This window comes from Anser brachyrhynchus (genome assembly GCF_964034855.1).
Source record: "Anser brachyrhynchus genome assembly, chromosome: 2".
Taxonomy (NCBI): Eukaryota; Metazoa; Chordata; class Aves; order Anseriformes; family Anatidae; genus Anser; species Anser brachyrhynchus.
In genome coordinates, this window is record NC_137695.1 from 20,772,572 (window position 1) to 20,787,748 (window position 15,177).

Below are 15,177 nucleotides of genomic sequence, written 5' to 3' on the forward strand. Positions count from 1 at the left end.
AAACTTGGGAAAAGAGAAGATAAATGGAATAGCTGTTTATCTTATCATATTCTCTATGTCCAATGTATCATAGGGTGTACTAAAAAACATAGCAGGCAATTAAATAAGATCTCATCATTAAATGTATGCATGTGAGAATAAGATTACAATTCCAATTCTTGCACAGTTCCAGCATTCTTAATGTCTGAATACAGTTCTGCAAATGTAAAGGTATTTTTCAACAATCTCTGTGTGTGATATCTAATTTATTGATTCATCTTACTTAAAGAGTTACTTAGCAATGTGCTTTGAATCCTTGTAGTTCAAATTTTCCTTTTTCTGTGAAACAGGATGAGAAGCATAACACTGAACATGTTAGGTACTATGGAACATTTAACATGAAAATGGAAAATAATAAGTGATAATTTTGGGAGATCTTGTGATAATGTCATCATGACTCATATATAACAGATACATGAAATTAGAGGCAAAGTTTGAGTTAAAATAACTGTTAGAATAAATGACTCTGTAAGGAAACATTTAAACAAATGAAATATTCTGAAGTACTTTCAGATTAAGGACCAGTGGGAATGCTAGTGAAGCCACAGTTTCAGAGACCTGGATGGAAATTTCTTTATGAATTGTTCGATAATATTTCAGCTGGGTCTCTGGGTGGGGGTTATATGACACTTTTTCAGTTTGGATCAATTAAGCAGGTGCTTTATAAAGTGATAAGAATAGAAATTGCAGTTAATATCAATATTTCACCACACCTTCTAAAGATTTATATTTGTATCATTTTTAATGTGGCAGTTTTAATTATTAAAAAATTAGAAAACCAGATGGAATTACAAAACAGCAACAGATTACTTAATTGACTTTTGCCTACTGGGATAAATAGAACATACCACAGAATATATCAAAGCAGACACCAATGAGACACTATACATTCCATTAGTATGCAGGAGTTTTCCTCTTCAGATATTAGTTCTTATCAGATATAAGCATATGCCTATCAATCTTATTAAATAAGCCCAGGAACTCATCATGTTATAAACCATAGAATATATCATCATGACAAAAATCAAAAGAAGTACACTATATCTCCCCATAGATCAATGAAATCTGCCACCAAATTATTGTAGGTGAACAAAGAGTGAAAATATAATTGCTCTTATATTAATAATGACCATGAAATTTTAGTTAGTTTGCAAATACTAATAAACATCCTTCACCTGCGCAAGAGTGCCTTAGAACAAAAGTAATCAAAATACTGGGTTGGAAAATTGTTGTTGCATTTGTCAATGTTACAAACATTCTGTAAACTCCATTGCATGACATGAATTACATACATGGGTGAATTGGCCAAAATGCAGACCTGTGCTCATAATAATATAAACATTCTTTGTGTGTATGAAATATCCCTTGAATTTATTGCACTACTGTATGGATTTTTGTAATTTTTAAAGTATAATTTGCCAAGATATTCTCTGAAATAACAATGATTTCAAACATGATGCCAGCATGCTTCAAATGGAAGCTCTACAATTGCTGTTTTTGGCCAATCAACCCTAGCCAACCCTATCTGACTTCCAAGATCCCTACAAAAACTAACGATGACCATTGCACATCAAGTAAGTGTCTAAATGATGTGCAGTGATATCATTTTATATAATAAAAAGGAGTGTCACCATTTATATATATGTGCATACATTTTGTTATTGCTATCAGAATTAACAGCCTTCAATTTATCCCAGCCTACCAGAAATAGGATTCAGTAGACCTACAGAAATTGAAAAGAATTCTTGTGGCAGGCTTTTCACCAGGCTTCAAGACAATGTGTTTGTTAGTACTTTCAGATTAATACCAGTTAGGTTTGAGCAGTTTAAATCTCACTCTAGATGATTTAAAACAGATGAAAACAAGTGTGTAATGCAAAATATAAAGATACAGAAAATACAGTGTTGTATTATCTACTGAACAAACTAAAAAGTAAAAATGATGTGTGTTTTCTTTTTTTTTTTTAAACAGTATTAAGTAATCAAATTTAGACCAAACAAGCATCAACAAGAAATGTAAATAATTGTACTGTTAAGGTGGTGTCTACAACTTTTTTTTTAACTGCTTGAGATCTGAAACTGCTAATATTGTCTACCTCACTTTAAAATGAATCAAGTGCCTCTGTTTGTACAGTATGTAAAAGCTTGATAGTCAATGGCTAAAATGAAATGTACGTACAATACCTGAATTTAATATTTTAATAGCTCAGGCCCAGAACATCAAAGTATTTAGGTTTCCACTCTGCATGGAAGATCTGGGTCTCAATGTATATTAACCCCTTCCATGAAAGGAGTAACTGTTTTTGATGCTGTTGTCTTTCCCTATACAGGGAGGGAAAGTGTCAATATTAAAGAAAGAATGGTTCCAATAGGCAGAAAGGTTATGGCACTGCAACTACATGAACCACCTTCCCCACACAACATAAAAATATTCTAGTATTAAGGATTATTTTACAACTCAGTGGAAATATGCAGTAATGCAATCCATTTCCTTTGTCTGGATGACAAAAATGCAGTCTTAACAGTCACAAGAGCCCGCCTTGTGTTAGCTATAAAAAAAAATATATTTATATATATATTTATGCAACTACTATGTGCATTAAACAAAATCACTGTATGAATCAGCAGGGTTCAGTAACACTTGTATCTGAATCTCTTGGAGGGGTGCATTAACGTCTGTGTTGCTTCTCAGGAAAGACTCACAATGAAATGGCAAAGGATAGAAACCCATTTCGTTAAAATGTTAACATCTTTCATATCACATTGCCTAAGAAATGGTCCATAAGATCTCTGGCAGATAAAATGATCTGTTGCCTTGACTTCAGCCTACTGCTCAGAAATGAAGGATATCCCTTGAAAAAGAAGGGGGAAAAAAAAAAAAAAGGTAAAATTGATTTTTTAGTGAACATTGAAATAGAAAATGAGACCAATTTCATTTTTAACATCCATGAAATAACAATTTCACTGTTCTGAAAATCTCTATTGCCTTCATTTCTTATGAGTTTGTATATTGTGAGTTGTTTAGAAGGATATTAATCAGCAATGTACAAGAAACATTGTTCTACTCCCGAAAAACACATACATTGTGACTCGCTCACTCAGGTGGGTAGGCTAATTTAGAGTTGAAAAGTGATTGTACTTCCACATCTGCTTGTAGAAATGTTGGAAAAAATCTTTTATTTTTCTTCTTTACCTGCACTGAGATACTTTTCTCAATCACCTGTGAACACTAATCAGTGCTGTTTGCACTGAAAGTGTACAGATTTGTCACTCAGTCTTTGAGATACCAGAGAAGAACACTTGAACCACAGGGTAATACCCTTGTGCACCAAAGCTTTATTATATTTTTGATTATTGTGCACCCCCAAACCTAAAGCCAATAATGTGGCACTTGTGCCATAGTTCTGATACCATAGGTGTCCACTGACAGGTGTTCTGCATGAACCATTGTGTGTCAGTCCACTAACAAAGACTACTGTGCAGTGGTAATCTGGTATCTTAGATAGTTTTTCTTCTTGGACAAAGCTTATCCAAAATCTTCTTTCTATTAGGCTACAGCAGCTTAGGGCTCCTTTTCTTTAAAGAGAGGCAAAGTAAATGTCTTACACCTGTAGGCCAGTACTGGTGTTCTGTCCTAAAAATTTTAGCATTGCTCTGATACAATGAAGCCTTCCTTTTCTCCAACTGGTTCCACTTCAGCATATGCAGGATGTCCTGATCCTCTTCTGAATTTCATTGCTGGCCATCTGCTCGGACGCCGCTATAACACCAACAAGAAAATAAACTTTCAGATTATAAAATTATTAATAAAAATTATTAATAAAAAACTTTAAAAGTGACCTGTAATTATTGTTTCTATCATTGTAAAACCCACTTCTTGTAGTTGTTAGAGGAACAGAGAAGCATGTCCGCTGCTCTTCCTTTCTAGTTCTGCATAGGAATTTGCTAATATACTCTGCTCCATGGGAAAATGTATATGAGAGTCCACTGAAACAAAACTGCTTTTAATTATTTAGAACCAAATTCTGACATGTTTATCCAGGACTGCCAAAATAATGACCTTTTATTTCAAGTGACAATGTTCACAAGGAAAAGAGGCAAGGGGCACAAACTCACAGCAGGTTTCACCTGAACACCAGGAAATACTTCTTTCCTGTGAAAGTGACTGAGGAATGGAACAGCTTGCCCAGAGACGTTGAGGAGTCTCTGCCCTTTGAGATATTCAGAAGCTGTCTTGACATAGTCATGGGCAACTAGCTCTATGTGGACCTGCTTGAGCAGGGAGTGGTTGGACCAGATGGCCTTGAGAGATCCCTTCCAACCTCAACCATACTGTCTGTTTTTGATTCTATTTGAGTAGTATACCTTGATGGTTCAAATGGAAGCAGCCTTTTCATTTAAACTCATATGACCTTTTGCTATAAAGGTCTTAAGAGCTCCTAACTAATTTTGATTATTATCTGTGCTGACTGCTTTAAAAGCAGCTAAGCAACAGAGAAAAGAAATAAATAATTTATAGGACAGATAAAACAATTCCTGTTTGACTGTGATGCCTCTGAGAAAGAAAAGTTCTTTAAAAAACCTACATTTTCAAACTAACTAATATCTGGGAAGGCTCAGATTTTGGGTGACCGAAATGAGATTCTGTCAAAGGGAACAGTTTTCGGGAAAGTAGGCCACAACTCTTTCATAAAGTCAGTTAACAAAAAATCCTCTCCTAAAATGGTTATTCCCCACTGTACTGGCTATGAAAATTGTATCTGACAAATACGCTGATACATTTTTTTTTCTATACTGACAACTGTTGCAATCTGCTTGGAAAGAGGGCTGGAAGGTATAGCAAGGTACATAGAAACACTGCAGGAAAATAAGAGGAGAAACAATGAAGATAAATTGCAGCCTATAAACAGTTCAAAAAAAATTACTCTAAAATTTTTCTTCCAAAAATAATAATTGCATTTGATTTTCTGTCCCCTTAATACTGCATTTTGACTGCCTTCTGATCATTAAGAATATTTCATACAGCTGAGGGACCACAGGCAGCCATAGTCATGACATTATGCCAGGGCTCATGGTGCTGTTGGGCAGCAGACACTAAAGAAAACTTGGGGGACTGCTGAATCTTTTTACCAGCAAACCACACAGCTGTCTCTGGGTATAGCACAAAGTTTTCCTTGGTGATCGCCATTAGGAAGATACAATATAAAAACAACTGTTTTCTCTTTCTCCCGTTGCATGATCAGGTTGCTCATGAGGCATCTCGAGCTAAATTCTGTTTGGCAGGTAATTTAAAATCTCAGGCCTTTCAGTGCAACACCTTCCTACAAAGTAGGAAGGCAGAACATTGTTCTCTTTAGCAGATGTCTTTTCCTAATAAACAAACTTAGTCTATTCAAACTTTGGAGTCTTTTTTTCTATCTAGGCATGACTTAGTGTGGTTTCAAAATTAAGAAGGACAGTTTGGTTATTGGTAAAGAAAAAGGGTCATATTCTGTTCTCAGACTCACTGAAGTAAATCAAGAGTAATTCTATTAAATGCAAAGGACTTATTCCAGATTTACAGTAGTATAGATGGGAAAAGAGTTTGACCTGAGAGTTCTCTAACAAAAAAAAGAAAATGAAAGCCAATGAAAAACTACTAGGAAAAAATAATTAGAAAGTCTTAAATGGCAGCATATAAAGATGAATTGAGTTTTAATCTATTACGATGCTTATTCTAAAACATACCCATTATTAATTTCTACTTCCTTGCTACACTGCTGTTACAAACTGATTCTACCATTTTGGGCTAGGTTTTTTTTTTTTTTTTCCCATTTGCCTTTCCAGATGATGAAAAGTAGAATAGATGGATGTTTATCAATTTTATCGATACAATAAGATACAACATAAACAGCAGTTGATCCAGAAATAAACCAACATGTTTGGAGGTCATCTTCAACAGTTATTTGCAGCTTTCTGTAGTTTCTTTTCATGCTTGAGGTGAGATTTTCCATTTTTAGTCAAAGTCTGTTTAATTTAAACTTTTTTTTGTGCTTATGTGGTTATTGTAAGTGGTTATCAGTCTCAAAATAAAGCAGTGGCAAGCTACAGATTCATTGATGTATCTATTGATCCCTAAAAATCCTGTAGAGACATTACAGTTTTAATTGATAAAACCAAAAGCAACTTCATTGATGTCAGGAGATAAATAGATTCTTGAATTACGAAAGCAGCTCAGCGAAGGCCTAATGCATTCTTCTCCTTTTTTCATTGTAAAGCAGAGTAATAGGTGGATTAGAACAAAACAAATGAAACAAAACAAAGCAAAACAATAAAAATCAAAACAAAATCCCATAACCTAAAAACACCACCACCACCACCACCCCCTAGGAAAAAAGAAAAAAAGAAAAAAAGAAAAAAAGGGAGACAAAGCAGGAAGAATGAAAACTTAAACTAATTCTTTAGTTTTGTCATCCAGCTTGACAGGAAAAAATATGTATCTTTCTCTGGAATTAGAATATTAGAACTCTTAGAGGAAATCCTCCAAGCTGCAGCTGGAGAGCTGTAGCTCCTGCTTCCTTTCAGTGTATTACAAAGAAGAAAAGCAGGAATAGGATTTTTCTCATAGGACTGAAGTTTCCTTGAGTTCATATTTTTTAAGCAAAAGAGGTGGGGGAAAGTACTTTTGAACTTATGTGACCAAGACCTAAATCAGTGCCTAAATTAATATTATCTTGAAAATAAAGGAAGTGGTAAATTCAGACTTCCAGTGAAGTTGGTAGAAAATCAATGTGAGATTTTTTAATGGATTTAAAAACAATTAGAAAATAATGAAATGGGAGGTAAAGTCTGCTTTGTACATGCCACAGGCAAATACAGAGTAAAGAACATACAAGATCTGTTATAGAAGAACAGACTTTTTCCGATAAAGCTGTATTGAAATACTGGTATTTGAAAATAGATGTCCTGCCTTTTTCTAAGGAACTGAAAGATTATGGTGCTAACATTATACACTATCTCTAAAATTTATGACAGTTAAACATCACTTTTCCCCTGAGATGGTGATTCATTAAAAGCAATTGATATTAATATATTTTGTTAGCTGGAGTATATTATAAACTTTTACACTTCCTTTTATACATCAGAAGACAAGTTTCTATCAGTAGAGGACAGAAGGAACTTGGTAACACATATAACCCATTTGATATTCTTGCATCCTCTCCTCTATTTTCCTCATTCCACCCTCATCCTAACTTTCATTCAAAAAAGAAAAATGGAATAATAGAATGAACACAATTCTACACAGAATTCTATACAGAATTTTGTGATGTCAGAAGAGCAATGAAAGGAAAACCTTATGAAAAATCTGCCGCTCTATCATCTTCCCATCCCTGCCTCATAGACACTTTGTGCTGAAAATCTTCTAAAAGATTATCAGAAGTTTTGTTGTGTGTAAAATAACCAGAAGCAAGCAAGCAAGCAAACAGTGTTTGTGTGTGGATCAACTCTTCATTCCTATTTAGCAGTAAACTTGAGCTGTGGATTTCACCAAGACACAGAAATATTATCTTTCCAAACTTAGCTTACACAAGTACAAATACTTGACTTAATTTGTGAAAGTCAATCTTTCAGAGTCTTGAAAGACTCTCCAGATCTCCCTAGCAAACTTTATTCCCCACTAACCAATATAAATGCTGAAGTTATTGAGTAATTGAGTACTTTTTAAGCTGAATGCTTTGATGCAACTTTGCCTTCTCTATTGATTATTTTTGTACTAAAATTTTTTAAATATTCAGAGGACTGTTTCACCACTTCTTCCGAAGGTTGCATCTTACTTATCCATTGATGTTCAATTCTAACTCAAAGGTATAAAGATATTTAAATCTAATTAAAAGCTGTATTTTTAACCACACTTTGCCAATAGTATCCAAGTTTAATTCTCCTAACTGGAAGCATGCAAATACAGGACCATTCAAATTCTGGGTTAACTGACAGAACTCCAGGCAAAGTGTAAAAAAAAACAACACAAATTAATTAAGAAAAGGAGGAAAAACTATGGTAAGGCCTATTGGTAAATATGTTAACCTGATGTCAGGGATGACACATTAGTCTGAGTACACTTGTCCAGCATTACTCCAGCTGGGTATTCAGGCCTTCTACTTTCACAATACAAGGAAAGTTCCTCCTGTTATGAGCTACTTTGCCCATAATAAGTGTTTGCACTCATGAAGTTACCTGTAATATTGTTTAGGCAGTTATAATTTGTGCATCAGTCTTTAATCTCTTCTACGAACAACCAATTTACTTGGCAAATTGCAGTCAGAAATGGAAGTTGCTTCAAATATCTGAAACTGTACCTATGATATGTATTTCTAGGAATAAGAAAAGATCAATTGCTTGACACCATGTTATTTGAATATTTTGAAGAACCTGTTCTAAAATATAGATTGTATGAGACTGTGAAATTTAGTAGTGGAATTTACTGACTTTATTTATTTTTTGTCTTTGATAGAAATGCTTCTTTAAAATATCTCTGCAATTTAAAACACTTCTCATTATAACAATGTTTCTGCAGTCATAGGAACATCTAAGTAGCTGGCTGCTGATGGACAAGAAACAGAATGCCTCCTTCCTCCCCACCTTTGACTTTTATTGTCAGTGTTGGCTATTTATTTTAGTGTTTCTCCCCTGTGGCTGATTTAGGTTTCCCTTGCTGAGCTGCTGGTTCCTGCTGAGCTGAATAAGCTTTGGAAAAAATAACTTTACTGTCAGCATAAGGCAATGGCAGAGAGATCAATGACAATATCCCAAATGGCACAATGCAGCAGGACTTTGAAAGAAGAGAAAAATGATACCTGTTCACTTCTTTTTAATCATCATCTTCATGAAAAACAATTCAGTCCTAGCTTCTGGACAAAACCAAATTGGAGACTGTGTCCAGACTTTTTCAAACTAACTGCGTAATCCTCTGTAAAATGCACATGCGTAACAAAATGTTTGGGCCATATCTCCAAAAAAATCAGCAGAGCTTTGTAAGCTTCACCACTTGTCTAAGCCAGCTGAGAAGCTGACTTTTTTAAAAAAAAAATCCTATTTACTTCTCACTTATTTGAAGAGATACACTGCATCTGTAACATTAATGCAGAATCCCAGAAATGGTGCATGGAAAACAGGGCTGGTTGTCAAACAATGGCTTTTATTTGTGAAGTACTGCTACGAGCAGAGATATACAACAGTGAGCCAGAAATGCACATTAACTCCCTAAGTTCTGAAACACCACAATATAGCTCTAACTTTTTTTTGATTGCTTTCTCCTCGTACTTCCTTCCTGTAAGCAGAAACGAAGGTCAAAAACTGAAGAAAATCTAGTGCTAGATCTGAGTACTGGTGAACATTTGCAGACACTGCAACAGAGTCGTCTCTGCAGCTCAACTGTTAGAAAAATGCCAAACAGAGCTTTCTCAGACCACCCTGGGCATGACTAAGGATTTGGGAACCATCCTCAAACCATAGTACTAGTCTACACACAGTGACCTTACTGTGAGGATTACAGAGAAATGACATGAATTCAGAGCCTTGTAAGCTAAAAAGCAGTTCCAGGTACATTTAGTTTACTTGTAGATACATAATTCAAGTTACATCCGGAAGAGTTGAGGTGCATCCACCAGGCTCTGATCATGCACGATTATTTTATTTACTGAAGAACTGCAGCTGCTCATCCCTTTCTCCTCTGACTGTAAGGTCACTCCACACACCCAGCTCCATAGCACCAGTTCAACTCTCTGTGTGGTCATTTGAAAAACCAGATTTATGAAAATATCCAGCCTGAACATCCAAAACAAAGTAAAACAAACAACTAAAACAGACGTAGGTATGTGCATATGTGTGTGAGTGTACATGCATGTTTCCAAGCAGCTGCATTAGCTCTGGAAAATCTCCATGGAGGGTGGGGACATGAAGGCAAAATAAAGGATATGATCTACATCACAGGCAGGCGATCCATTACAGCTGGGACATTATGCTTGACTTCTTGGCCAACAAACCTCAGATTCTGAATGCTAGTGGGCAACTACATATGGTATAGCTAGATTTCTGCTACAAGCTTCTTCTTTTGTTGAAAAAGACGTGAAGGAGTACTACTTCTTGAAGTACCCTACTTTTCAAAAATCAGTGCAACTAAGTTCAAAGCATATTTTATATGTTCTCAAGAGACACAAGATTCCTCAAGGTTAGGATAGGCATGTAACTTGATTCAAATGGGAAAATTATTAACAACAAAAAAAACAAACTCAAAGGAAAGGAAATACCACAGGGATAACCACAAAGAAATAAAAGAACAGTGCATGCAACATCTTGTCTGCCACTCTGCAAGCAAATCTTTAGTCAACTTTTACTTTTAGCTTATAGAAATAGTCTGCATTCATTGGAACTTTGACTGGAACTCCCTTGCTTAAAAAATTGTTTAATTCATTCTGTCTCTAGGCCACCAAAGAAGATTCCAACTTAAACAATGAAACACATGTTGAATAGTGTTGGGACTGGAAGAAACAGGAAAACATTGCATTTTGATTTGAATCTTCCACATACTTAGTAAAATGGGAAACTCTGGAAAAGTATTCAGCAATTTTGATGGTATTCTTTTAAAGTGGTACACTGTCATGGACAAATTGAATTACATTGGCATGCAAGATTTTTCAAGCTCTTTGTTCAAAATAGCCATTTTCATTCCAGGTGGAGCTGCACTCAATAGCTGTGAACAAAACCACTATAGGAAACATTTTCTTCAGACTTTAGGGGAAAAAAAACACATCAAATGTTACTCTGTTCTAAGAGAATAGTTGCTTTTGGAATAAATGACCTTTTTCTTGTCTTTTGTGTGCAGCTTATTTAAATCAACTAGTGCATTCAGGATATCATTTAACGCTACTCAGAGATGTCACAAGGGGTTGCATTTATCAATGCAAAGTTAACCAGTGCAGTCCGTGTGTGGGTGTATTAAGGGGAATTTCAGTTAAGAAAAGGGACTAGATGGCAAACATAAGGGGCATCACAACTGGGATTTGGGATGAGCTCTGTGAAAACATGAGTGAAGTGGTAAATGAATATTGAGTGATAACTGCAGAGAACACAAGGGAGAAAGAGACTTAAGGCATCAGATATGGGATCAATTTATTTTACTTTTCTCTATTCAGTAACCAGTCATGACTATAAACCAAATTAACTTAAAATTCCTTACACAGCTATTAAACCAGAAAGCAGCAGAATCTGACTGAAAATGATACTATCTACAAAAACATGAAAATATCCTAGCATCTTAGCTACAAAAAGAAATGACTTTATTAGTTGTGTTACAGTTTTGAATGAATGCTATGTTTAATATCAACATGATGTTGTGTAGGGATTCCTTTATACAGTAATTAAAAAAAAAAACACACAAATGAGGCAGGGTCTTCATTTCACACTGCTTTAGATTTATATTAATCAGTGATGGCAGATAGACTGATACAGATCTTGATTTGGCTGGAAGACTTGAGAAAAGACTATATGGTGCTAATAATTTTTAGACAACTGCATGAGGGAGCTGCCTGTGCATCTCTTACATTTTGCTTTATTAATCAAGAGACTCATACAAATGAATATTATTTTCAGAAATATTTATGTGCTTCTCCTCACTTCATGATTGAGCCCATGGCAACCCTCTTGAGCTCTTTCCCCACAATGGTGACATCAGATCCACATTTGATTCATTTAATTCCTTTCCCATAAGTAAAACAATTGTATGCCACGGTATATGGGGTACCATGTTATCTGTGACAGATTACTGATTACTGTATCTGTGACAGACTACTGATTAATTGCATGAACTTTTTTTTTTTGTAAAATTGACCTATTTATACCAGTTATGCGTCTTTTTAAATTTTATTTTTATTATTTTTTTTAATTCAGTTTCAAAATGCAAGTCTAAGAAGATATATACTATTATACATCCTATAGATAAGATGAATATAAGAATAATACTCTATTCCTTATTTCTTAAATTGGTCAAACTGTGTACTGGAAATTTAATATTGGAAATTAAATGATTAAACTTTTTAAAAGCAATTTCAGTTCCAGAATAAATTGCTTTATTCTTTTCTTTTGTGCTTACAATAGCAATAATGGCTTTACAGTTTTGGAATTTGTGGAAAAGCTGTAAATACAGAGCAATCCCTTTCTCTGTGCCTTGTGGTTTTACCTCTCCAACAGATTTTTTTACCTAGGAAAAGGGGAAAGTATAGGGAAAGCCCACCTTCTCATGGCTTGAAATTTCACAAGTATCACATTTTTCCTAGTAGCAAAAAGAGCTGTGCCACATTTTGCATAAATTTGATTTTGACTGATTTACTTAATCCTATCCTTATTCATTTTTTCCTCCTTTACTTAAAACAGAAAGATTACATATATATATATAATTTTTTTTTCTAGAGCCTACATTGCTTGCTAAAAGACATTTTATCTTTGACTGCAGAGACTGACTAATGTTACCTACAGATTAAATTTAGTGGAATGAGTTTACCAAAACTGACCAAGGCACCACAGTTTGCATGATAATATCAAATAATGAAATAAGTTAACTTGCCAAATTAGTACACTATGAAAAAGAATCAATGCGTATTTTCATTTGTTCTTCTTCTTTCCTCCTGGCAAATGGTGTTGCCATTTACTTAGCCTTTTTAGTCACATCATAACAGATAAGTAACTTGTTTTTACTAAATCGATTAAATAGCATTCAGTGTGTGTGAAAAGATGGAAAGGGACAAAGCATTCTCTTCCGTACTTGGACCAGCGGAGTTTTGTGTCTACATCAATAGAGAAATGTCTTGAAATGTCACATAGACATGAAAGAAAGCTATTGATTTTATTATGTGGATGCTGTTCCCCATTGGTTAACACAGTTACATTGCTTGAGCCTAGAATACTGATAAACAATTCATTTTGATTTCTGTCACTACTGTTGCATCTAAGCAGTATATTTATTATAATACTGTCTTAAAGATGAATCATTCTGTTCATTTTCATATCTCATTTCAATTCATTTTACTGTCACTAAGAATGAATGTCTATATCTTTTTGGTCCAGACTTTTTCCTAAGCAATCCCTTGGTATGTCCCTAGTGACACTTCCAGTGCTTCTGCAACTTCACTATTGCCCATTAGAAAGTGTTTAGGCTCTTAAAAGCAAGAGACTACTGCAAGTGGGGGTTATAAGCAACCAGTATTTTCTTTCATGTTTAGCAGCTCCATATTTATCATAAAGCAGAGGAACATTGTTGAAAAAAACACAGGTAAGTATAAATTTTTTTTTTTGGGGGTGGTGGTGGTGGAAATGAACACCTATGGAAAACATTCTTTTCTCATATTGTCACATACAGTGGAGCTGAGTTGAATAAATGTCAGCATCTGCAATGTAGATGTCTGCACCTAAGGTAGCTGTCTATACTTGAGGGAGAAAAATGGTAATTTATCTAATTCTAAAGGGGATGTTTCAAATAGGTCAGATGAATCATGGTCTATAAGAGTATGTTTCTCTCTACAAAAAAGGGAGTTGATAGATTTAGATGTTAAAATTAGGTGAAAAGAATCCTTCCCACACTGTGAGGCAAAGTGTTAAAAAAATCTACAAATGAATGTACGGAACAGCTAACAGGCTTCCAGCTAAAAACTTACTTTAATTCAGCCCTTCTGTAGAATTAGTGGATGCATAAATTTTATTTTTTTTTTCCAAGTGAAAATAATAGAAAAGCTATTTGTCCCAAAATAAAATGCCAATGCACATGAAAGCTAACGAAAAATGTTATGCAGAGGAAGAGGAAAGATAGGAAAGAGAGGTGATATTTGAGATATATTTTTTGTGTATAGCCTGTAAAAAATGAAGCAAGTAAAGCAATAGTACCTAAAGAAGAAGCTGTGACAAACATGATAAGTATGAAAGTGCTACTCTTGCTGGGTGGGTTAGGTGCATTTCTTGAAAGCTTACACTATGATTACAAGAATATTTTCTAGATTTAGTTAAGAAAATTCTACTCTGAAGACCCCATTTTTTTATTTTTTCAGCTGACAGGGCTATTGACGTAACGTGTTACATTTGTCTTACCTCTATGAAGAAGAGACTAGCAGCTGATGTTGGATGATGGTACATATAGACAGTCACGAGGATGGCTGCAGCCACAATGAGGACCAGGACTAGAATACCAACAATTAAGCCAGCGTGAAGTGTTCCACCTTTCTTCTCTGCGGCACTGTCATCTGTGGAAGCTGCATGAATGGCACACTTATTAGTACAGTAACGTCTTATCCATTCCATTTCACAGCTGGGAATTGAACATTTGCTTTTTCTGTATTACATGTTCCTTACCTTTCACACTCGAAGTTGGAAAAGACATTAGGTGTCCCTTTCCCACACAACTGAATATTCATATAATCATAATGAACAGATATTTCCAAATCATAGAGTCATTAAGTTTGGAAGAGACCTTCAAGATCATCTGGTCCAACCATCACCCTACTACCAATGTCACCCACTAAACCATGTCCCTAAGCGCCAGGTCCAACCTTCCTTGAACACCCCCAGGGACGGTGACTCCACCACCTCCCTGAGCAACCCATTCCAATGCCTGGCTGCTCTTTCTGAGGAGAAATGTCTCCTCATTTCTAACCTAAACTTCCCCTGGCGCAACTTGAGGCCATACCCTCTGGTCTTATCACTAGTTACTTGTGAGAAAAGGCTGACACCCCAGCTCCCCCCACCTTCAACATTTTACTAATTCTGACTCCATAAACACAAAATTAATATCCTTTTATTTGAATATAATCTGGACATTCTGAGGTCCCCAATTCCCTTCGTAATGAATTTTTCCTTGATTTCCTGATAAAACTACTGCAGTTGCCCTTCAGACAACAAGTACTAATGGAATCCATTTTGAATATTGTATCTTATTTTTTAAAGCCTCAGGTTGAGCAATGCCACTAATCCTTATGAGGTCTGGCCAATAAACAAATTCTGAAAGCCTGATTCATTAGTTTGGAGAGGGGTTTTGAACCGCGCTGTGCAACTGAATCAGACTGCCAAAACTGTGCCAAAACAGATGCATGCTAAATGACCCTGTAATATTTTAATCTTG

At 35.2% G+C, this 15,177-nt stretch overlaps 1 protein-coding gene across 1 annotated transcript in view; it reads right to left on the bottom strand.

The window, feature by feature from the left end:
• Nucleotides 1-762: 762 nt before the first annotated feature.
• Nucleotides 763-15,177, bottom strand: part of PLXDC2 (plexin domain containing 2) — a 268,291-nt gene continuing 253,876 nt past the window's right edge. The window contains exons 13-14 of the mRNA XM_080581228.1: nt 14,151-14,311; nt 763-3,798 (exon numbers count right to left, since the gene is read on the bottom strand). Of these exons, the coding sequence (XP_080437354.1) occupies nt 3,682-3,798; nt 14,151-14,311 (278 nt within the window). The 3' untranslated portion in view covers nt 763-3,681. The remainder of the gene's footprint in view (nt 3,799-14,150; nt 14,312-15,177) is intronic.